General features: G+C 41.7%; 3 protein-coding genes and 1 long non-coding RNA gene across 6 annotated transcripts; 2 read left to right on the top strand and 2 right to left on the bottom strand.

Moving 5' to 3' along the window:
* The first annotated feature begins 45 nt into the window (after nucleotides 1-45).
* On the top strand, nucleotides 46-1,902 carry LOC117236537 (solute carrier family 35 member E1 homolog). The gene is made up of 3 exons (XM_033499590.1): nucleotides 46-593; nucleotides 1,043-1,251; nucleotides 1,322-1,902. The coding sequence occupies exons 1-3, from the start codon at nucleotides 266-268 to the stop codon at nucleotides 1,832-1,834; spliced, it is 1,050 nt and encodes a 349-aa protein (XP_033355481.1). The 5' UTR covers nucleotides 46-265; the 3' UTR covers nucleotides 1,835-1,902.
* Nucleotides 1,903-3,019: 1,117 nt separating this feature from the next.
* LOC117236533 (glutamate receptor-interacting protein 1) lies at nucleotides 3,020-6,442 on the bottom strand. 2 transcript variants are annotated; one of them, XM_033499582.1, is made up of 5 exons: nucleotides 5,028-6,442; nucleotides 4,423-4,943; nucleotides 3,921-4,240; nucleotides 3,577-3,798; nucleotides 3,020-3,464 (listed from the first exon to the last, which is right to left on the bottom strand). In XM_033499582.1, exons 1-5 carry the CDS (start codon nucleotides 5,545-5,547, stop codon nucleotides 3,146-3,148), a joined length of 1,902 nt encoding a protein of 633 aa, XP_033355473.1. In that variant the 5' UTR covers nucleotides 5,548-6,442; the 3' UTR covers nucleotides 3,020-3,145. The 2 variants fall into 2 exon arrangements, with proteins under 2 accessions (XP_033355473.1, XP_033355474.1); XM_033499583.1 differs by having other exon boundaries at nucleotides 4,453-4,943.
* A 124-nt stretch (nucleotides 6,443-6,566) lies between these two features.
* On the bottom strand, nucleotides 6,567-23,054 carry LOC117236531. 2 transcript variants are annotated; one of them, XM_033499577.1, is made up of 10 exons: nucleotides 22,322-23,054; nucleotides 21,370-21,636; nucleotides 21,064-21,095; nucleotides 20,894-20,979; nucleotides 20,164-20,297; nucleotides 13,193-16,680; nucleotides 11,129-11,262; nucleotides 9,463-9,957; nucleotides 8,992-9,246; nucleotides 6,567-8,858 (listed from the first exon to the last, which is right to left on the bottom strand). In XM_033499577.1, the coding sequence occupies exons 1-10, from the start codon at nucleotides 22,459-22,461 to the stop codon at nucleotides 8,652-8,654; spliced, it is 5,238 nt and encodes a 1,745-aa protein (XP_033355468.1). In that variant the 5' UTR covers nucleotides 22,462-23,054; the 3' UTR covers nucleotides 6,567-8,651. The 2 variants fall into 2 exon arrangements, with proteins under 2 accessions (XP_033355468.1, XP_033355467.1); XM_033499576.1 differs by lacking the exons at nucleotides 20,164-20,297; nucleotides 20,894-20,979; nucleotides 21,064-21,095; nucleotides 21,370-21,636; nucleotides 22,322-23,054 and adding an exon at nucleotides 18,931-19,723 and having other exon boundaries at nucleotides 6,573-8,858; nucleotides 13,193-16,863.
* On the top strand, nucleotides 16,804-23,140 carry LOC117236540. Its single transcript, XR_004493870.1, has 4 exons — nucleotides 16,804-16,932; nucleotides 17,014-17,046; nucleotides 22,239-22,450; nucleotides 23,054-23,140. It is a non-coding gene; the product is annotated as an uncharacterized LOC117236540 (long non-coding RNA).
* Nucleotides 23,141-23,254: the final 114 nt, after the last annotated feature.

Raw genomic sequence — 23,254 nt, 5'->3', positions numbered from 1 at the left:
GACTCGAGTGAGTTGTATGCAAGTTGATTGAACATGTTTCATTTCAGTTCGGAGCGTGCGCCACGTGTTCCCGTGATATTACGCAAGGAGAGAGGGGAAACTCATTAGGAGGGAGAGAGAAATGCCAGCTGTGGACGCTGTGGTTAAATTCCATCTGTGGCAGCGGCCGCATATACCGATTAGTTGGGAGTATTGTGTCAATCGGCCGCGTAAACGTATGGAGTGATCACTGAGAAGATATTATAAGAGGATCGTTCGCGCAATCATGGACGATCGGCGGAACAGCCGCGAAGTGGTCACCATATTGTTCCTGTGCCTGCTCTGGTATGGAATCTCGAGCAGCAGTAACGTCGTCGGCAAGATGCTGTTGTCGGAATTTCCTTACCCGATGACAGTAACCATGGTCCAGTTAACCTCCATCACCGTTTATTCAGGCCCGTTCTTCAATCTATGGGGCGTTAGAAAATATTCCAATGATATTCCCTGGGGATACTATCTACGGTTAATCGTACCACTCGCCCTGGGCAAATTCCTCGCGAACGTGTTCAGCCACGTCAGCATTTGGAAAGTGCCCGTCTCTTACGCTCATACTGGTATGAGATATTATTTTGACAGTCACGTGTTTCGCACGCAGATCCATCTTTAAAAATAAAACAAGCCGACCTTTACTTCTAAATGCGCGCGAGCTAATGCGACACAATCTATACCTTTGCATTGTGATAATGATGATAACTCTGAATGATTTTAATCGCTTTAATTGCTTGTTTACATGTATTTATGAATGTTTGAAAAGAAATACTTTAAAATGTGAATAGATGTTATCTCATGATTCAAGTTGATAAGTAATTCATCAATGAAGCAAATTAAAGATAAGTCTTTTATCTAATTTTGCACTTGTGCCTACTAGATAAATACATGTATTTCTTCTAATTATTATCCAAAATTGTAATGCATACATTTTAGAACTAGTTTTTATGAATATGTTGCTTATTTTTTTACTTTATAAATCCCATATATTAACTAAAGTTTGGCTCTGTCCCAGTGAAGGCTACAATGCCCTTCTTCACTGTATTCCTCTCAAGAATCATACTGAAGGAAAAGCAGACTTGGAAAGTGTATCTTAGCCTAGTCCCAATCGTGGTAGGTGTGGCTGTAGCCACGCTTACAGAGCTCAGTTTTAATATGATTGGCTTATTGAGTGCCTTAGCATCTACTATGGCATTCTCCTTGCAGAATATTTATTCTAAAAAGGTACTTAGACTAATTTAGCGCTCATATTATGGCTGTGGATCTATAATACTAATGATACATTTGTTTTCAGGTGCTACATGACACAGGAATACATCACTTGAGGCTTCTACTCATTTTGGGCCGCCTGGCACTGATATTATTTTCACCTATATGGTTATTATACGATTTGTGGAGGTTGATATACAATCCAGTTACTGGAGAATCTGCTGATTTAAGTTACTACATAATATGCTTATTACTATTAGATGGTGTGCTGAATTGGTTGCAAAATATCATCGCGTTTTCTGTACTGTCTATCGTTACCCCTTTAACTTATGCAGTGGCCAGCGCGAGTAAACGTATATTCGTAATCGCGGTAACTTTGTTCGTGCTTGGGAACCCAGTGACGTGGTTAAACATATTCGGTATGACGTTGGCCATACTCGGTGTGTTGTGCTACAATAAAGCGAAGTATGATCAGAGAATAGAGAAAGAGAGTCGAACAGCGCTTCCGAAGTATTATGATAAAGACCGTAATGGCAGCAATAGTTCCTTTATGGTAAATGGATGGACTGGAAAGAAGCACCAATTGCTTGCAGTCTAGTCTGAGTTATATTCGACTCATTTTATATTTGACAAGTTCATATGAGTTTTTTCTGTTGATATATGGTAGTTATAGTGATACTCAGTTATAGAGTATACTCAGTTATAGTGATTCAGATATTTACATGGGAAGTATAAAGGGAAGATATAGCATTCTAGTTAAAACAATATACACGGATCAAAACTCATATGATGACAAAAATATTTATATACACGTACATATTTTATTAGTATTATTCTGCACAAAAGAGTAATTCATTTACTACTCGAAGTTGATTGCCTTTTTTTGTTCGTTTTAGGGATTACTTTAACCCCTTGCCGTACGATTTAAGTTGCGAATGCGGTCAAGAACAAAATGTGTTTGTCGCATGTAACCCGAAGAACGTACGTTTCATGTTCGTTTTGTTTATGATTGGCCCGAAGGATGTACTACGTTTCTCGCACGTGTTCTTCATGTTTGGCCCAAAGGACGTACCATGAATCGAACTCGATGTTGTAGGTTAAGGGATTAAGACGATTTTACGTTTATGTTATCTTGCTTCTCACAGGCGAATAGACTTGCTGGCAAGGTGGGAGTATATAATTCGCAAAATCGTTAGCGTTCATAGCTAATTGCTGGGTCAATTAGCCTTTAAGATCGATTACATTCCCCTGTTGCGAAAACAATGGTGAATAGATAGAAATCGGATTTCAACTGTATCGATCGATGTCGAGCGATATTCACATACTATCGATTAGGTTTCAAATTCAATACCTTCTTCCAGCTAGCTCAGGTGTTGTGGTTGAATATCATCAGCTCCTTAGGTTGTTATATCTCTTTAACCCTCTATGAAAATTTGTCTTGATAATACTCCCAGTAGACTTTCGCTTGTATGGACTATTACCACCGAAATAATATTTTTTCTATATACCGCCCATATTAATGTATGAAGTTTGGAAGTATAATTGGCGGAACGAATACAGTAAGGTTTTAAAAATTGGACTGCTCCTTTTTGGATGCTAACTTAATTTAGATTCTCTAATTACAGTTGTTAAAACCGCGTAGTGCCTTATTATATTAATTCCAGCAATTATACCTCCCTCTAGAAATTCTAGAAATAATTCGTGGAGGGTTAAATAAGTGTCACGTTGACGTTCTTCAAGCGTGTGTTCAGATATGGTATGCGTGAATTGTATGCAGGAGATGTTCTAGCTGAAAGCAATCTATACATTTATTTTTATAAATAAAATACAGGTGTGTATAAAAATATACCAGATATGTTCACCACCATTTTCCTCGTTACACTGCTTCGTCACAACGATTTGCTCTCCTTTACAGAGTTTTTATAATGTTAGGAGGAGATACCGGTCGGGCTACGGTGAGGTCCAAACGTGGACCAGCCGCAGCGATCAACGGAACAGCCAAGCAACAGTCGCAATCTTCTGTGCTGGCCTCGTTTACTCGCAGAATTCTGTCATAAGGTTTTAGAACGCCATCGCAGGGTCCTCCAGGCCGAAGACGATTTATATAAACTCCACGCTCGTACAGACCATCGGATACGGAGAAGCCAAAGTCCTCGTATACTGGGTCCTTGTGTAAGGAGACGTGAACTATCTGTTGAGGCCTGTCTGAGTTGCTGCATTCCTGTGGCCTGAGAATGGGGAAAAGATTAAAATAAATTATTATTTTTAGAGAAATGCCTTTAAGTAGAAAACTATTATGTAATAAAACAGGAAAAAAAATTTTATAAGTTCTATTCTTACCCAGGATAAGGAGGCATGTGTACATCCAGTTGACCACTATCCACCGAAGCTGTATCCCAAAGCCTCAGAATCTCCGGACCTGTCCCACTGTTTTCTCCTAGCTCTCCCCAAGAATCCACTGCACTGTCTACACTAGGTAGACTCTCCCTAGCTGGTCGAAGAATTCCTGAAGGATACTGTTGCACCGAATCGCTTCCTATACTGGACTCCTTGCAGTACTCTCTATAAAATTCAATATTCCATCGTTATTTCTCCATGCCATTTGATCTTTACAACCTTAGGGGAGTAGGAAGCACCGAAGAGTTAAAAAGAGCTTAGTCGGTACTTGTAGGTCATATAGTTACCTGGTTTCTGAGGTAGGATCCGGTTTCCTCACGGTCAGGGCGATAACCGAGTTCCCTGGTCGATGTAACAGCTGTGCGGCTTGTCTGAGGTCGCCAGGGTCTAGTTTTTGCCCGTCTATAGCTAATAGCCTGTCCCCTGGAGCTAGGCTGCCGGTTCTGTAAGCCAGAGATCCCTTACGAACCTCGGTAATGATCAAATCCTCGTTCACTGTGAGACCTACATCAGGCTGTCCGCCAATAGGTCTCGCCACTCGCACTGTGAACACTCCTGAGCTGGGTACAACTGGTCCACCGACCTTGTACTCCGTTACTAGCTCGATCTGTCGAGAAAAAGAAACTTTAAATTTAAGAATTGTTCTCTAATAACTTAGAGGTTGAAGTAAAAGAAACAGAAGAGGGAAAAGAATAAAACAACAGAATACGAAAAGATTTAGATAAAGTCGGCGCTTAATAAATAAAAGTAAAATATGAAGAATCACTACAACGTAATTATGCTAATTACCATTTGAGAAGTTTCCAAAATGCCAGTTACCTCAGCTGGCTGAAGATCTCTGAGCATTCTACGATTAATTGCAAGAACTTTATCTCCAGGTAAAAGCACTCCGCTGCGTTCGGCTGGACCTCCAGCTTCTAATAGACTGACGACATAATTTAGACGATCTTCAGCGAGCTTTAAAGCAAGTCCAAATCCTTTGTGATCTGGTCTAAGAACCACGGTCAGGCTCTCTTTCGTTTGCAGAGTTTGATTGGAGGTCTGTTGCGCTTGTGGCTGCGCCCTTCTCTTGACTGTTCTCTGTGAAGCACTAGGAGGCCTAGGTAAGATCTGTAGCCTAGCTATGCGAGAGTCGAAGTTGTTTCTGAGCAGTTTGGCGGCTGTCACTGCATCCTGGACAGGGGTTTCGTCCACTGCCAATAGTTTGTCTCCAGGTTGCAGAGCGCCACAGCGATCTGCGGTACTTGCTGGTCTTAAACTTTCAATGTAGACTCCGTTTGGTGTTTCTCTTACTGTTAGACCCAGTTCTCCTGAAATTACATATATATGTAATTACAAATATACAAGTTAATTATTTAAGTTGAAATTGGAAATGCACTGTTCGATCAAGGTACCCGAGAGTCCACGTTCCAATTGCACCAGAAGGGAACCGGAAGTAGCTGCCCTGGCCTCTTCCATGTTAGCAACGTCATACTCAATAGTCAAGGAAGCCACAGGAGCATCGGAACTTCTTCTAAGCGCTCTTTGAGCCTCTGCCAAGGTCAAACCTCTCAATTCAGTATCATCCACAGCTAATAATCTATCTCCAGGCCTAACTCTTCCTTCTTTTGCCGCTGGTCCATCGGATTTCACTCCAGTGACTACCAGAGCTCTAGAAACTCCACCCCTAAGGGTAACTCCGAGACTTCCTCCTTCGCGTTCCACCCTAACTTGAGCTACTTTAGAGGAAACACTGGAAGGAGTGGATACAGGACTGTCCTGATCGTCTAGTAGCAAGAAACTGTGCGTATGGTAAGACTGAGATGTGATCTCGTCGGGTCGAGCTGAATCGGAACTGGCGGACGTGGCCACGCTTCCTGGCCGAGCACGGTTCTTATGCGAGCGCATGGTGGTCAGTCTCAGCGAGCTGAACATCCTCGGCAGTCTATCCGTGGAGTATTCTATTTAGCACCGATGCTGTTTCCGTATCGAGTTATCATTACCATCGCTGAGGAAGTGCAGAAAGGACTCTGGTCTACGTCTTTTCGTTAAACATCCCTTTAAGACACGCTTATTATGGAGCGAATGGACCGTCTGGTTTTCCACTTAAATAATTTCCATGGAACACCGACAAAGTTGAAACGACAGGTCACTAGATTCGAATATCTCGACGAAAATTTGTGGATTTCAACCGGGTACCACACTAAAACTATTACACTTCGTTTCACTACGATTAACTATCGATCAGACATCTACTAAATCGCAATAAATATCCATTTTAGAAACGACGAACGTGTTCAGAAGAGCAAGTAAGACCTGGAGGAGCAGCAGGTCGTCAAGGAGCCGCTACGATCGGCAGATTCTTGTTGCTCGCGGCGTAAACAGCGCATCTGTGTCTTTGTTCGCGGGTTCGAAGAGCCGTCGACGATAGAAACTCGTCGTGGAGCGGGCGTACGGAGAACTGTAACGAGTAGCGATGCCTGTCGAAAATAGCCGCACGATGTAGGGCCGCAATCGTGGTAGCGTCGAGTCTATTTATAGGGGCGAGAGAGAAAGAGAGAGGGAGAGAGCGTGTGCGGCCCTGCGGGCGCCCCGCAGTCGCTGCACCGTCAAATAAGTCTGCACTTCTCGTTAAAAGCTTCGATTTCGAGCGTCTGTGTTCCCTTGAACACGCCGTAAAGCCTTTCCTCTTGGTTTCCTCGCGTTTCAACCGTTTGCCCCTCCCAGATTTCACGGCCGGTATATTCTCTCTTATTTTTAGTTATCGATATCCGCGACGTCGAATGATATCATCAGTACCTAGGAGTTTTTTACGTAGCGGTTCGATGATCGGATTAGAATTTTGATTACCCTTTGCACAGCTTACGGAATTAGACTTTGTTTGGAACAACGAATAACTTTTAGAGGCGTAGGATTTATACAGGGTTGGAAATGAACCAGAGAACACACTTTGTCTTTGGTATTAATTTTATACAAAACTTGATACCTCGAGTGTTTCTAAACCATGAAAAACTTTGTCAAGGTATTAGAAATCCTCGCTATAGTTGATTGTTAACAATATTCGTTATATGAACGAAACTACAGACAGCTATGAGCGCTTTAAAAATTCTGTTCGAAGGCAAGTAAAAAATATTTAAATAACGACACTTTCGAAATGATCTGTTTATAACAGTCGGTTAAAGAGCAGAAAGTAAGAAGCCGCGGATTCAGGGTCCATTGACCGATCCTCTCGGTCGGTCGGTTTTTGCGGGCTCTTCCTACGACGTCTCTTTCCTCTCTAAATCTTTCCTCGTTTCAATTTCTCGAGCTGCTTAGCGTTTCGATTTATCCCCTTCCACCCTCACTGATCCGATCTCCGCTTCGCGGAACTACGCGCGTACACCTTCCATCGTTCTTCATTTCTCGACCTTTCGCTTCCACGTAATCTGCATTGGAGGCCTCGCTAAATACCTTTTAAATTCGAAAAACTACCGATCACAAATTGATACATTAACGATGGTTGGATATTCCTACGATCTTAAGGAAAGGTCCATTTATTTGGGCTTTTAAAATAAGAACAGACTGTCGAGTTTATTTTAAGTTTCAATTAAAGATAGCAATGTCCATGTTCTTTGGAGAGTAATTAATTATTAAGTGCGACCGCTTAACTCACCATCCGTGTCGGAATGATCCAATTGAATCAATTAGCCGGCTAATGGGTCTATCAGTCGATGCTTTTTCTCCATTTCTTTTGCTATCGACCTCTACCTAACTCTAGGCTCTCTCTATATCATTTTCATGATTATCACAATTTAAAGATTAGCGATATCTACCAAATATTATGTCAGAATCGATCATCCTTGTTAAATTATGTCGACAAGTATCTTAGGATTAAATTGATCGTATTTCAGACATCCATGTGAAGTGTCCTGGAGTCTTCTTCAACGTGTCTCGACTTCGTTGCCGAATCGTGGTGCTTTGCCAATTCTACCGTGTGCTAAAGTTAGCGTATAGTCAGTGCGGAGCCAAGTGTGCGACCCGAAAAGCGAGAAGGAACACGAGAAAACGTATGGAGAAGAGAAAGACAGACGTGGACGGTAGACAGGATAGAAATAGAAAAAAAAAGATGAGTGGAGGAAAAATGGAAAAAGGGAAGGAGACACGAAAGGTGTAGGATTCATGAAAGAAAATGAAGCAAAGGTGGCGAAGAACGACGAAAACGAAAAGAAAACGCGGTCCTTTTATGAAAAAAAAAAAAAAAAAAAGGGAAGACAGGAAGAGCGAGAGCAGTCGTCTGTGGGTGGAAGACGCTCGAGACAGTATTTATCGTGGCCAAAGTAATGAGCCACTCGGAGTATTAATAACCTGACCGCGGTGTAACGCTAGAGGTTTAGAATAAACGCTGGAACGCGGTGCAATTAGAGGTCTGCGAGCATCTTCCGGTTATCTGATCGTGATATCTTCTTTCTAAAATATTTTGCTGTTCATCGCGTTAATTATAATTTAAGGCATGTTGTCTATTGTTTTATTTGAAATGTCATCGTAGCCAACGTCGGTAGAACTTTCGGCCTATCACGATTTTTGAAACAAACTTGTTTTGTTTAAAAAACGAAACATAACGTCCAATTGAACGAATCGGTTTTCTCGCGGCCGAGCTTGACTCTGTAAACACTAGAACCTCATTTAAGTTCCACGAATGGCTAATCTATGTGTCCTATAAACGCAATGCGGCCTCTACGTTATAAAAACCTAGCATTTATCATCGAGAGCGATTCAGAGATATTGACCCTTGCTAGAACCGCTCATAGAATATCTTCCCCGACGAATGCCGTCATCCTCAATGATTCCATCGAGACTCAGTCAATTGTCGGCCCTGATAGACTCTAAAGTAACATTCAGTTTTCTCCGTTTGCCAAGAAACCAGCGTAAGCATCTGCTCTTTCGTTCGAATCAACTTTCAAATGATCATCAGGACCATTAACGTCGTAAGACAAGAACACCACGTTGAATACCGCCAACGTGCAAATCTGCGAAGTCGTGGCACGTCTCTGATAGTTTCTTCAGTCTGTTGCATTTGGGTTTGTATAGGAAAACCCACGGAAGACGCCCTGGTCCATGGAGGTGAGGATCTGTTCAGGTACAGGAGTCAGTCGTGGTCTTTCAGCAGTGAATGCTGTGTCAAAGTACTTCGTATCTAAAGTATGCTCCAGGGCTGGCTTGAAAGGTGGTTCCAGTTGCCTCCTTTCTAATCTATCCCATGGCAATTGCTAGAGAAATGAACATATTAATTGTTTTATGAATTTCACAGTTCATATGAGAGGTTTCAATTACACAGAATGGTCTTCGTCTGTGTTGGTGAATGGAGACCAGTCCGTAAATTGATTCTACAAGATTAATTACTTGGAAGAAGGAGTGCAGCGCAATTTCGTGACCAGGAAGCCTTTTCCCAGAGTCTTTTTCCAGAAGGGCGACCAATATGTCGCTGGAATCTTGGCTCAGGTAACGAGGTATAAACGGTCTTTCGTTGCATATACTCCAAAATAGCTCATCCTCGTCGCAGCCGGAGAATGGCGACTGTCCCGTGAGCATCTCGTACAGAAGCACGCCGTACGACCACCAGTCCACCGCCTGATTGTATTTCAGTCCCTTTATGATCTGCAATGCGGAAACAGTCAGTTGGTTAACTTAAAGAGACCAACGAATCGCGGCTCTTTGAGCGTCGCTTTTAGTGTCTTAATTTTGGAACTTGGATTCCTTCGACAGCCAATAATTCCAATTAAATTAAATAGCTCGCTCATGCTATTTGATAAGAGAAAAATGATCCTATTACACAAAGAATATTTTCTATTTTTGTTTGTGATCTTCTTTTACCTCGGGAGCCATGTAATCAGGCGTTCCACAGAAGGTGTCGGCGGTTCTGTCGAGAAAAATTTGCAGCTTGCACATGCCAAAATCAGCTATCCTAATATGCCCGTCGAAATCAAGCAGCACATTGTCTAATTTCAAGTCTCTGTACACTATTCCTTTCTTGTGCAAGAAATTTAAGCCAGACCAAATCTCAGCTGCGTAGAATCGAGCTCTCGGTTCTGGGAAACGACCCGACTTTTGAATATGAAACATCAAGTCGCCGCCGTTCAGGTATTCCATTACGAAGAACAAATGGGAGTCTGTCTGAAAGGTGCAAAACAGGTGACAGAGGTATGGGTGCCTCGTAGCTAGAGTCAGGACTTTTCTTTCGATTAAGGTACATTCTACGTCGTCGTCTTCAAGAACTACGTCCTTCTTCAGGCACTTTACTGCGTATACACACTCAGTGCCTCGGAGTTCGGCTAACAACACCTTGCCAAAACTGCCTTTTCCTAGGACCTAAGGAAAAATAACAAACATTATAACTTCTGCTCTTGTTTTTAAGAAAACCAATTTTAGGAATTTTTAAATTTATATTTTCAAATCTTTTAGGTCCCAAAATTCATTGATCAACGTATCGTATTATTGGAGAGGATCTAACTTGGGATTAGATATGGAAGAAATATCCACCGGGAGTAATTCTTATGAAACGACTGTAGTCGTGTGAGGCAAAAGTGAGGCAAGGTTCTGTTACCAGGTGGAAATCCAGGTCTGATAGAGTGAAAATGGCACACGGTGGAAAGTTCATGCGTCTAAAGCTAGAATGTCGCACGTGAGAGTGCCTCGGACTCGTTAAAAATAATTCGTTGCGTGCAGCTAATTTAGGTGAGTCTATTTGCGTGAGGTCCTTCGCAAAATTAAATTCGTTTTAAACTTTCTTCTCTGTAAATTTACTCACTGATAAGTCGCCTGACTATAAAACCCTATTATCTTTCAATACAGATATTTCAAGATATTAAACTATCTGATGCCTAAAATTTATGCATAAGAAACTCTTCACTGTCGAGGAGATTTGAAGCTTTTTAACATCGTGATCGCGTTGGTTCGAGCGTAGATTAGGAGGTCGAAGGTTCGTCGCACCTCCCAGTTTGGATCACTTCGCAGGGACACCTTGTGAATCAATCAAGTTGGGTTCACGTGTTACAGGTATACACGTGATACCGATTGGCTTTCATCCTGGTGAGCCAAGGGAGCTGATATATTTTATGCAAAGCAGGTATATCTACGAATATCTAAAAGAAACCTGTATCAAGTCAATTCATTGAGCAGAAAATCTAAAATCCTCTAAAATTTCTCTTGTTTAAACTATCTCAATTTTCTAATAACAAAAATATAAATGCTTCCTCTTCCAAAATTCCATAAAGTTATTTAGAATCTGAACAACTCTTGTTATTTCAGATTTATGTAGAGAACCCTGAAAGTGAAACTGACGCAAGTTTTTGATAGAAGAAAGATAATCCGTCGTAGACGAAGCTTTCCATCATCTCGAAGTGAATAATTTGGGCGTTTCGTCAGCCGGGACCTTGGCAGAGGCCCGAGAGTTGCACGCGCCACGGTAAACACGACGATCGTGGCTAAAATCTGTTAACGACCGTTTATAATGATGAACCGCCTTGGGCAGCAAACTCACTTTTAGGAAATTGAAATCCGTCACGGTGTACTTCTTGAACCTTGGAAGATTGGTGGCCGGTGGCGTAATCCTTCCACTAGGGAAATGGTCTGAAGAGTCTGAATTCCTCTGGTTGTCCGACGATTGCGAAGGTGCTGTGAAATTAAAATAGAAATAATATATCAATCGATCTACCGATTGGGGCAATTTATAAATGTCATGGTTAGTCTTATTTTCGCATCCATAAGGCAAACGACATTGAAATACTTGCAGTGCATCTCTTTTTAAAGTCTCAGGTCGTAAAAATTGCCTGTTTCGGATCTTAAAGATACTTACTAACGAGTAAAGAGGAACAAGTAACTATTGGACAAGATTTGTAGAAAGAGAACGATCGTATTAGATTCTCTTCCGGGATCTTCCCGGGCCAAAGAACGTCTGGTTGCTCGAATATTCGTCAAATTTTGATTAATAAGCGAATTAATTATCGATCTGGCTTTGGCATATGAACACGCTGTATGTTGGCCGACTAGCATTTCCCAAAAATAGAACTGACCGTTTTATGACGCGAACGGGACACGAGGAACACAACATAAATGATCGATTAAGGGACAGGTAGGAAGATTATAATAGATATAAGCACTAGAGACCGATTTAACCACGATATAATTTCATATTGCCGGAATTACGGTATCGTCTACCAAACTATTTTCTAGTTAGAATGAATGGATTTATGACAGCCACGTGGAATTGCGGCAAAGTCATAGATGAATACGCTTCTTGGACCAGCCAAGTCTGACTGCACGGCCAATGCTTAAGATCAGATATGAAAAAAGTGAGAAATATGCTTTCGAGGGTACCAAACATTGAAAAATCTTAGTTACTCCTTTGATCCCTACTTTTAGCGGGTTGGAATAAGTAACTCACCTTTCTTGAGCGCCTGCAAGGCTTCTGCCACGAGTTTTTGGTTCAATCCACAGAGATTTCCAGTCAGTTTCTCACACTTTTTGTGACAGGCCATATCACAATCTATTTTTAAAGGTTCTGGGTCTTATTTGTTTGATTTTATAACAAATACCTTTGATGCACCTTGTTTGTACGAAAAAGGCTAATTTAACGCGAGAACAACGGTCTCTCGCGGTTCTTTATCTACTGATACCCAGTAAACCCATCGTCCATCTAAATTTATCTCGAAACTCTTGTTTGCAGCATCAACTAATCGCGACTGCATTGTAAAGTCTAGAGTATTGTTATGAAACCGCGCCACATCTTATAAATAGAGCCACTATGGGCACAACCATGTGCATTAGTTTTAAATCAAGGTACTAAACAATAATTGACCATTTATGACAAATTAATTGTATCTATATCAAGATTTAAGAAAGTTATACATATATATATATGTATATATATGTATATATATTCATTTATTTATTGAGATATTGAGACAACGAAGAACTAGTGAAGACCATTTTAATAATTACGGTACTTCCTGTAAACAGACTGGTAAATAGTGTCGTTGACTCTATGACAACGACCTTACATAACGACGAAGAACTGGCTTCACGTTTGTAACAGGAACACGTGATACTGTTGGATCAGAGAATGCATCTGGATGTGGAACGGTTACGCAACAGCTGATTGTTTGCTGATACTCTGACAGCCTGACCATAAGACTTTGTATCTCTCTAGAATTTCATGCAGAAAATAGCTTATAGGTAATAGAGTGAATCACACATTAGTCACAATAGTTACAAACGATATCTGTTAGTCACAAGTTAGCAAACTGCCATATTCTTAAGCAACTGGTTTTAATATTTTCGACCAATTTAATATATTTACGTTTATGTAAAATCAATGAAAAAGCCAATGGTTATCAAAAAGATATTGAAAACAGCACGTTCCTCTGAACATAAACACACCACCCACACTCTGGGAAGACGGTAAATTTCTGCGAATCTGCAACAAACTTCCTGGCAGTTCGACTAAACAGAATCCTGGGATGAGGCAAACGTGAAAAAAATCGAAATTGCGCAATCTGTCTACACTAACAGAACAAACGATCCAAAAATACTATAGAATAAGTACTCGATATCCTTGGCGAGCCGTCGAAGCCAGAGTCGTTACTCCTGGTGGAATTCATCCTCTTGTGCTCCGGGTCATCATCCGTACACGTGGATCCACTGCTTTCCGTGGTTGCCGTACTAGTGGTACTTCCGGTACTGTCACTGCTCACAGATGGCGTCCTGGAGTGATGCTTTTTCCTCTTGATCTTGGCTCGACGAACCTTAGACAAGTCTCTGGGTGTAGCAGTTAACAACGCCGATGGAGTCGTGTAAAACATCCTAATGAGATCTATGGGCTTCTGAGTAGGTGTATTATTCTTGGGATTAGGTTTAGCGGAATTCTTTACTTCTGAAGTTTTCAAGACTTCCTGACTCTTGGCGCAACTTTTCTTGGTAGAACTCTTCTTGGATCCCTTGTTGTCTTTACTACCCTCTTTCTTGGTAGAGCTTTTCTTGATCGTAGAAGATTTCTTTTTTCTAACCACCTTCTTCTTTTTAGAGGACTCTGGAGTATCTTCTGGACTGCAAATCGCGTTGGCTTCCTTGGAGGGCACTGAAATATCTTTCTCTTCGTTCACGTTAGAAAGGTCACTGCGATTGTTCCACTTGGACATTGTCAATATTTCATTCTCTTGGTATTCGTTGGTCGGTGTCTTGGGCTCGTCCTCTTCGTACAGAACCTGAGAACCGGATCTAGTTGGGGTGGGCGTTTCCTCGATGTTTATTACAGGCACAGGAATCTCAGCGGTCGGCGTGGAGACTTCGGAAGCCGGAACAGTGGTATCAGGAGTATTCGTCGTGGATTTAAAAGAAATAGTCGATGACCAAGAGTCTTCTCTCTTGAAAGGAGCCTTCTTTACGGTCGCATACGCATCTTGGTCGATTGTTATAGACAGGTTCTTCTTCTTCTTTAATCCTTTCTTAGGAGCGGAATCACCTTTATCAAAGTCTGACTTCTCTGAAGTACTCGAAAGCGTTCCAGTGCTGGATATTATCTGTTCAGTCTTGAATTTCGACGACTTCTCCTCGGTCTTCCGCTCCTCCTCGATTACGGCGATATTACTGAACTCGGCTGGCGGAGTGGCGACGCTTATTTTAGGATCAGTCTCTTTTTTCTTGTCCAGCTGCCCGCTGCCGAGGTCCTCGACCGCCTGACCTGGCTCCCAACTCTTGGAATCAGCGAAATTGAATCCCTTGTTGGTCACTTTCGTCACTTTAGGACTCTCCGGTCCCTTGATCTCGCTCCAGAAATCTATAGATTCCGTGGACGTGCTTTTAGACAAGCTTCCAATCTCTCCAACTACCGCTGGTTTCTGTAAAGCCATTTTGGTCATCAAATTTTCGTCGACGGATATAGACTGTTTTAAAGCATTTGGATCTATCCGTTCTTTGGTTGGAACAGGCGTAGAATCCACACTGATACTTCTGTCTAAAGCAACGCTGCTCTCGCCAGGAGTATCGACCTTGGAAAGTTTAGTTCTCCACGGGATCTTGGACTCTTTGTTTGTTCGCGTCTCAGTCTTTGTTGCACTCTGCGAATTGGCCTTAGCCTCCGCTTTGTTTTCTATTCTGTTACTCTCAGTCTTCTCCGTTGGCACCTTGAAGGGCAATCTTGAAATTTCTTCGACACCTTTCTTTACCATCTTTTCAACACTCGGCCCGTTCACCTTGCCGCCCTTGTCATCCTCTATTACATGCTTTCCTATCTTTTCAGCGACTTTTCTCGAACCTTCTGCTTTTTGCGTGTCACCTTTGAGACCCTCTGACAAGGTCGTTTTAATTACGACGTTGTTATTTGCATCATCAAGGGAAGAGGAAGTCTTCGTTGATAGATTATCTTCTTTCAAGGACTGTCCAAGATGATCTACGATCGACTCTTCGGTGGAAACACCTACTTTGGAGGCGTTCTTCAAGGTCACAGCTTTGTTCACCTTCCTTCCCGAAGATACGACGTCTTCGTCGCGTTCGGCTTTCGTCGGTTTTGCCAGGTACTGCCGTTCTCGTAACGTACACTTTGGCGCTTCTACGGCATTATTTTCATCCGTATTAATTTTAGACGCTTTTGGCAGCCTGTCCGCAGCCGATGGAAGCGCTTCGCTGGCGCTGCTCTCGCTCGCCAACGGCTCGACACTTAACGTCACGTTGTTCTCATCAACCCTTGTGATCATGGGATCGTCGTGGATCTTGGGTTCTAATAATTCCTGCTTTTTCGCAACAGAGACGACAGAGGACACTGGAAACTCCGGAACCTTTTTATCTAGAAATTCTAATTTCTTCTGCTTGGGAATTTCAATGACTTTCTTCTGTATTACTTCTTTCTTCTCTTTTGGGAAGATTTTATCCTTGGACGATGTCTTTTGGTTCGTATCCTTATTCTCTTCTTTGACATTTTCAGATGAGATCCGACGAAGTGTTTTTTCTTTAGGATACTCTGGCGTTTTCGTAGCCTCTTCTGTCGCATCTACAGGTAAGATCTGATTAATCTTTCTTTCTGTAAGAGACTCTGACGTTTCTTCTGCTTTCATTCCATTGGTAATAATTTGTAATTTCTTCAGAGGATCGTTTTTCAGAGTCTCCGGAGGCGTCTTCACCGTGAAATACACGCTGTTTCTCGAGGTATCCTTTATATAGGGTTTCTTCACGGGTAACACGATTTCCGTTTCAGATTCTTCTTCAACCTCGCGTCTATCCGTCTTCCGTGTAAGTAATTTTTTAGGGACGGGAATTTTCACGCTTTCCCTGAACTGTTCCACGGGACTACTGTTCACCCAAATGGTAGAAAAGTCCCCGACGCTGTTGCTGGCTTCGACCTTGAACATCTGCGGCCTCGAGTGCTTCCGAACTTTTTCCTCGTCATTCTCACTTGTTTGGACATCCGCGGAGGCGTCGCTGGAGGTACTAGGCGTACGTTCCCTTAAATTTTCACCTGCCTCAGGCGGCGACGGCTTTTCGGTAGTTTTCTTTTTCTTTTTCACCTTTTTTAAGGTTTTCCTTACCTTCTGCGACGTAGCTTCCTCCTCATCCTGGGACCCAGGCTCTCCGTCGACGCTCCTGCAGAAGATAGGAACTGCCCTTGGTCCTCCAGGAGCACCTTTCTTAATCAGAGTCCCTCTACGAACCTCGTTCTCGATCTCAGCTTGTTCCTCGGCAACCAGAGTATCCAATACCTTTGCCTGTACTTGAGCGTAAGTCACCTCTCTTTCTATCTGTTCAGGATCCAACTGTATATCCGCCGAAGATCTTCTCCTGGTGAATCTTCTAGTAATTTTATTCTTTATCTGTTGCAGATCTTGGCCCTCTTCGTCCTCTTCCGTTTCCAAACTCACTTGATGGAACAACTGCAAACGTTTCTCCGCCTCGTCGAGTTTCTTGTCCTTGATCAAGAACTTCTCAACCAATAATTCACCCACAGACTTCTCGTGCCTCTCGTTATGCTGTCTCAGAGCGGGATTATCTTTCAAGGCCTGGCTTCTGATTTTGATCGTGGGTCTGTCACGACGTAGACGATTTCTTTGATGACTACTCTCGTGAGTCAGGGTCCTGGGTGTCGAGACGTCGATGTCCGCGGTGTCGATGACGCGTCTAGGCCGGCTGGGCACTGACGCGGGAGAGTAACGACGCAGAGTGGACAGTGGGGACTCGGAGATGGTCGACAGATGTGGCGAGTAACGGGACAGCGGCGAATGGAGCGGTCTACGCGAATAACTTCATGAAATTCTGGTTGCTAGGCAACGTGGATGCTTCCCTGGCGGCTTCTCTTTGGTATTTTTTTAAATAATAAGATTCAAAGACCTTGAATTTGGAATAGAAAGATGCTGAATATAGCGTATCGTTTGTTTGTAGACGAGTCGAACACGAAGAATGTACGCTAAGCTGGTAAAAATAATTTTTATCGTAAGGAAGGTTGACTTAAAAAATAGCAAATCGTTGTTTGGACGGTTACATAATGTTTACGAAGACTCGGCAATTTTTGTGTCGCGCAATTGTTTCGAACCTGACCCGATAAGCTTCCGATTGCGTGGTCTCGATACCAGAAGCTTCTTCTCGCGATGCATTATACATTGCAGGGATGGAAAGCGCATCGTGGACACTTGTTACGCGCGTTGCCTCTGAATTTGGCTTCGGCCATGGCCACGAACGATTGACAGATTTCGATTCATGAACAGTTACACGATGACAAACAAGTGGTAATTGAGCGCACATATGGTTCTACTGACCGATATTGATCATGAAAGACGATTGAAACTTCTCGTCAGGTTTTTCGCTTGTCACTTCTCTACAAATGTTGAGCTATTGTCTTTGGTATTACATATTTTATTTAGATAAATAATTTTCCAATTATATTTTCCCATCATTTCTACATTTATCTAAATAATTTTCTATTTAAAAAATACGCTGTACGTAAGATATCGATTTAAATTGTTTAATATTTTTGTCGCGTTAATTTTGTAAGTTGCTGAAAAAATTCAAAAAGGAAGAAATCTCTCTTAATTATTGTTTTATAACTAAAAATTCTATTTACTAATCCTCAGTATATAGTGTTCGTTTAAGTATATCGTTACTTATAATGATTTTCCATTTATATAAGAACAATAATTTTATTCTCTGCGCATTATTTACAAACGTTTACATTAAACCTTTCAGTGTTATAAAATAGATAACGTAATCGCGGATTTTACTAGTGGATTTTTTGGCAATGCAACGACTGCGACGGAGTTTTATCACGTGGAAACTACACGTCCAGACACTTGGCTATTTTTAAAGGCTAATATTTTCGATCAGACCGCTGCTCCTCCTGATCCTTTTGATTCGCTCGAATCCGCGGATTAATCAATTAATCGGCATCTCGCGTTTTACTAATAACTTTGAGATTTGACAGATCGTTCGTCGTTTGTCAAAATTTCGAATAACATTCTAACAGAGTTATTCCAATTGCAGAGTATCGTGTGCGTACAATTTCACTTCTGCTGCACCAGCATGTTCCGATCTATGGAATTTTCCTTTCATTTTCCATTGGCTTACTCGAAGGAAAATTGGGAAATGAGCTTGCTATTTCGGTTAGCTTCTTTATCGCTCCTCGCGCATTCACGTAACTAACCACCAGAGAAGCCTCCGCGACGACGAACGTCACTCCGCGACCAAGAATAATGGTCCGCGAAGGAAAAGCGGGGAAAGAAAGCGAAGAAAGGAACCGCTTCGTGGAACGCTATTTTCGCTTGGATTAGATGGACGATCGGGGCAAACGGGACGAACAAGTGCGGCGGAATAATCAAACTCGAAGTGTGTGTTTGCCAGAAGATGGTAGAAAATGTATTCCGAGAAAGTCCTTTGTTCGAAAAAGAAAAATCTCTTTAATCGTACCGTAAAAAACGATGAACTGAACGAAGTGCCGAATGAGAAGTAGTACACTTGTAAGACACAATAATAAGAAATTGTGTCTGTCGTGTCATTTTATTTGGACGTAAAAGAAGAAAAATTGATACAACGAAGAACGCATGTTGTGAAGAGGAACTAAAGAAAGCGATGAAAATCAAATGTAAACAGCGTGTCCACTGAGATAGAGTGGAAAAGAGAAAAATTCAAAATTTGTAAAAAAGAAAACTGTTTCACGATGAAATGCAAGAAGTATCTCTGGCGGCAAAACAAATTACCAAAAGTGAATCGAGGCATTTTTTGCATGAAAATGAAGAAATATAGTATAGAGGGTATCTTAGGAGGGCTAAGAGGAAAGGAAAATAATTGGACGAAGAAAAAGCTTACCGTGGAGCACCGGTCATCAATGAACTGTGATTAGAGAAGGGTCCCCCGTAGTAATAGGGCAAACTGTCTCCGTAGTAGGGCATCGTGGCGATGATTATCCAATAGATTTACGCGTACAGTCGTCGAACGGCTGGAATTCGAAGAGGGAGCACAAACAGAGGGAGGCGCGAACAGCGAGCACGAGCGGTTCCACGCTCTCGAAGACGACTGAGTGCGGCACGGATCGCCGGCGAACGCGTTCTCAGGTGTTCGACGAGCCGTTCTCACGGTTCAGGGAGCCAACACCGACTGAGTCTAAGCCAGCGACCCAGTGTAATAATAGAAGTCTAGTATATGTGGCATCCTAGCGTCTAACTATACTAGCTGGACTGTAATAACCCGTACAACGTCTCATTGCTTTTCTACAAATATTTTCCGTATTGTAGCGTTTACGTGACTCATTGCGAGGACTAGAAATGAATCGTATGAACCGATTGTCAAATCTGATGTAACGAGCCTTTTCCCATGCGTTCCTATGGTGTCATCGCTGGCGAACACCGCGAAGCATTTTGCTAACGTAAAGAGACACGAAAATGGTAAAAGAGAGGACGATTATTATTTTTCTATGATCGAACGCGATAATACGAATATTTTTCATTTTAACGATGAACGTTTCCGTTTCGGAAAATTGACAGGGACTCGAATACAACGTGAAGAACTGTCGACAGAAATTTTGGTAAAACGTATATTGGTTAAAATCACTCGTCACTATCATGCTGTTAAGAACACAACAACAACATCGATGAAAGTCGTGAAGAATACCGAAAGACGCGCAATCATGCATCGTGAGGCTCGCGGTATAACATGCACGTCAAATTGCCAGGCGACGAATTTCGCGTCGTTGTCTCTGTAGCCGTGTAAAACGCGCAATGTGTCAGCGGAGCCACGGTTTCGCGTTGTTTTGTATTCGGCCATCGAGACCCGCGCCAAATGTTTCCTTCCTCGGTGCCTATTGTTACTTGTTCAGGGAAACTTAGAAATAGCCAACGAATGGCAACGAATTCTATTTCAAGTCAATTCTACAACTAACTTTAGTTTGAAAATTTACTTGAAAAGTTAAACTTTACAAAACTCGTGGTACAAATTTAAATTGCTTACATGGTGAAACTTACGCTTAAGGTGCATCAAGGTGAAAAGGATATACATATATACAAGACGATTGTTTTCGTGAAAATTCTTTTACTTAAATCTTACTTACCGTCGCATCTGAGACCCTGTCGAAAAAAACCATACAACATGGAACCGCAATGATCGCAAAAGGTCGGTGACATGAACGTATAAGGGCGAAACCTGTGAGGCACATCTACCTTGAAACGCTCCCTCAAGTACTGCCATCGAACAAGTATTAACAAAATTAGAACGATTCTGTGTAGGATTGGACGTTGCGTTACTTTGAACAAATAGCATAAACAGATGCAGTGCGGGCTACCAGAAATAACATATAACCGCTTTTTATAAAAATAGATATCAGATACTTTCACAAAATTTCAATGTCCTTACTACAAAAAGGAAAACACATACGTATATAATTAGATCTGTTTTCAGGGACACAAACTTGGATTTTGGGTTTTGAATTACTGGAAAATTATATGTCTGAAAATATTCGGTATTTGGTAGAATTTACCGTTGCATCACGAGCAAACGTTTGCACACGGATTCTCGACGTTTAGAAATAGACATAAATTTTAGCATAAGAGACAACGTTAGAAACAGTGTTGTTTTCCATGATCATGGATCATTTATACGTCATTAAGCAAATAAGCAAACATAGTTTCCTCGAGATATACATTGAACTTTTACCAAAAAAAAACACCACTGATTCTCATCAAAGGAAATGGACAAACGAATATCGATTATTCTCATAAATCTTGAAGAAAATTTGTCGTTTGTACGTTGCGAGGTTGTGTAAAGCGAATGCACTTACTATCGTGTTTTCGGACTCCCTGCCACTTTCCGGGCACTTGGTTAACAATTTATCATGGCACTTCTTGTGCACCGCTGTTTGGCAGGCTGAAACGCAGGAATGGAATATTAATAGAGGTACAACGTGGCCGGTACAGTGGGAAAAAGTGCTGTCTGAGATATAATATTTACCTTGGCATTGATACCCTTGCTTTCCGAATCCCCTGCGACAAACAGCACATCACAGATTAATTGGAAAATACGCCGTACTTGAGGAAACCGCTGGCCGATACTTGAGTGATATGCCGAACGGCACGGTGCAAACTATTTTTAGATGTCCGCACGTACATCGTCGAAGCAGCCGTCTTTTACGATAAATCGAAACTCTTCGATTATTACTACGCTGTCTGAGAGCGAATGTTCTCGATAAAACGTGTGTTCGTGGCTGCTTTGTTTCCTCAAGACATATTTCTTTCATTTACGTTTTACAAACTTTACCAAAGGAAATCCTTGCAAAAGGCGCAGAAGGTCGGTTGCCTGAAGAATTTTGCAACTAGTTTGTGACCTCGAACCACGTGCACCTTGTTATGCTTTACTGCTCCTCTCCTTTTCGTAATTGCTCCGCCGATGTTGTTCTTTTCGCGTGCAGGAGACACAGATGCAGCCGCGATATCCCGTCGGGGAACCCTGGTTTTGTATACGTATGTTTTCCCTGTGGACGTTGTCGGTGGTAGATCTGTTGGATTTAGTACTGGAATTCTGGTTCTGAAACCGTATCACGCCATTTTTCTTATATCTTTCAATTATTGCTTTCACACTTGCTGCGTATTTTTCAATGGAGGTAAAATTTAATTTGATGCTATAAACTCGTATTTCTCACTTCAAAATCTTTTAAAGAGCCATTAAGGGAATTTGACTTTCATTTTCGTTTAGTGTTCGTCGATTCAATTGTACGCTTGTAATTGAAGTTTCTGATATTCATTTTGAATGTGGAAATTTTAACACGAACTTAACTCGATGGATTAAATCGAAATATTTAATGAAAAATTTATTGCGCTGGACTTATTACTGTGCCCTGTAGTAAACTCTGTAGTAAACATTGTAACATTTTTATTACAGATATTCTAGCTATTCAGTTGTATTCTAAATTTCACTTGTGAATTTGCAAGCGTAAACTTGCAATTTGTTAATGCTGATTTTAAATTAATTAAATTTTCATAAGAAAGTAATTCAAGCTTCTAAAATTTGTATATCCAAACTAAAGTATTTCGTACCAAAATTTTGTTCCTAAAAGACAATCTGATTAAATATCTTCTATTATAACAGTGTACAATTGTGAAATACGTTTAACTATCATTTAATTGCAGGTATTTTATCTGGAGAGGTTGATTAACAACAGAAGGTAACATCGAACAGTCATGGAACAAGCTTTACCTACCGAATGGCTCACCTGTAAGTGTATCCTTCCGCGCCCACGCGTGCCTGCGGACTTCTTCCAGCTCGTGGGCTTCTACGGTCCGCGGACGACTTCCGGCCTGAACCACCGCCTGCGTTGCGCCTCTTCGCGTGAGCACCACCGGTGAACATCATTTTCCTCCTATTCACCTACTTACTCTCTTTGCCTTCTGTCCACGCTAATTCTTTTGTCATTGATGACAATTCATTCAGATGCTTCAACGTCGAAAAATAACACTGGTAACATGCTAAACGTTCACGAATCAGTACCTGAATCACCGCGTGCTCGATCGTCGATGCTATCTTTTTAGTTTCCCGCCTCGTGACGCTCGAATTCCGGGGCACTTGGCCGCGTAATGCCAGAAGAATTCTCGTCCATCGGCCAGCAACATTTTCCTTTCTGTCCGCCACGAACAAGGCATCGGTCACTTCCAATCGATTAAAACTTACTGACTCCACCTTCGCGAAGAAACAGCGGGCAGAACACGCGTCACATTGTTAGTGAAATTATAATAGACTATTCTCGACCAAAGAAATGGGTCATCAGAGGAATTGTGACCTTGATAAGTCAAGTCAACAAGAAACGAAGCATAACCATTAAATCTTCTAAATCTCGATCATCTCCTTTATCGAGGATTACACTGGACTCCTTAATTGGTCATTTTAATTGTATCAACGGTATCGTTACTCGTCTGAATAAGTTCTGACAGTTGATTGGCTTTTTCAGATCCGATGTCACATTCGGCACTGTTCACTTACCACTGATTTCATCGTTTTTAATCTTTGTGCACCAAATAATAATAAGAAGAAGAGCTGCGATTATAATTAAAAAGATATGGCTTCCAAGCGAGAAGGAAAATCCCTGAGGTTGTCACAGAAATTTTTGAAAGAAAAGGTTAGAAGACACCGAGTCTCTACTTCAGTCTCA

This window comes from Bombus vosnesenskii, unplaced genomic scaffold, assembly GCF_011952255.1.
Source record: "Bombus vosnesenskii isolate JDL3184/JDL3185 unplaced genomic scaffold, Bvos_JDL3184-5_v1.1 scf7180000013349, whole genome shotgun sequence".
Taxonomy (NCBI): domain Eukaryota; kingdom Metazoa; phylum Arthropoda; class Insecta; order Hymenoptera; family Apidae; genus Bombus; species Bombus vosnesenskii.
The sequence above is the reverse complement of the archived record's forward strand: the minus strand, read 5'-3'. Positions and strand labels throughout refer to the sequence as shown.

Excerpts from the sequence above, each read along its gene's own strand:
- LOC117236533 (XM_033499582.1), bottom strand. The coding sequence starts at position 5,547 with ATGTTCAGCTCGCTGAGACTGACCACCATGCGCTCGCATAAGAACCGT. Across the intron at positions 4,944-5,027 it reads ATTGGAACGTGGACTCTCGG|GAGAACTGGGTCTAACAGTA; the intron begins GTACCTTGATCG and ends ATGTAATTTCAG. Across the intron at positions 4,241-4,422 it reads TTTTGGAAACTTCTCAAATG|ATCGAGCTAGTAACGGAGTA; the intron begins GTAATTAGCATA and ends TTTTCTCGACAG.
- LOC117236537 (XM_033499590.1), top strand. The coding sequence starts at position 266 with ATGGACGATCGGCGGAACAGCCGCGAAGTGGTCACCATATTGTTCCTG. Across the intron at positions 594-1,042 it reads CGTCTCTTACGCTCATACTG|TGAAGGCTACAATGCCCTTC; the intron begins GTATGAGATATT and ends GCTCTGTCCCAG. Across the intron at positions 1,252-1,321 it reads AGAATATTTATTCTAAAAAG|GTGCTACATGACACAGGAAT; the intron begins GTACTTAGACTA and ends ATTTGTTTTCAG.
- LOC117236531 (XM_033499577.1), bottom strand. The coding sequence starts at position 22,461 with ATGATGTTCACCGGTGGTGCTCACGCGAAGAGGCGCAACGCAGGCGGT. Across the intron at positions 21,096-21,369 it reads TTTTGCAAGGATTTCCTTTG|GGGATTCGGAAAGCAAGGGT; the intron begins GTAAAGTTTGTA and ends TGTTTGTCGCAG. Across the intron at positions 8,859-8,991 it reads CGCTGCACTCCTTCTTCCAA|CAATTGCCATGGGATAGATT; the intron begins GTAATTAATCTT and ends TCATTTCTCTAG.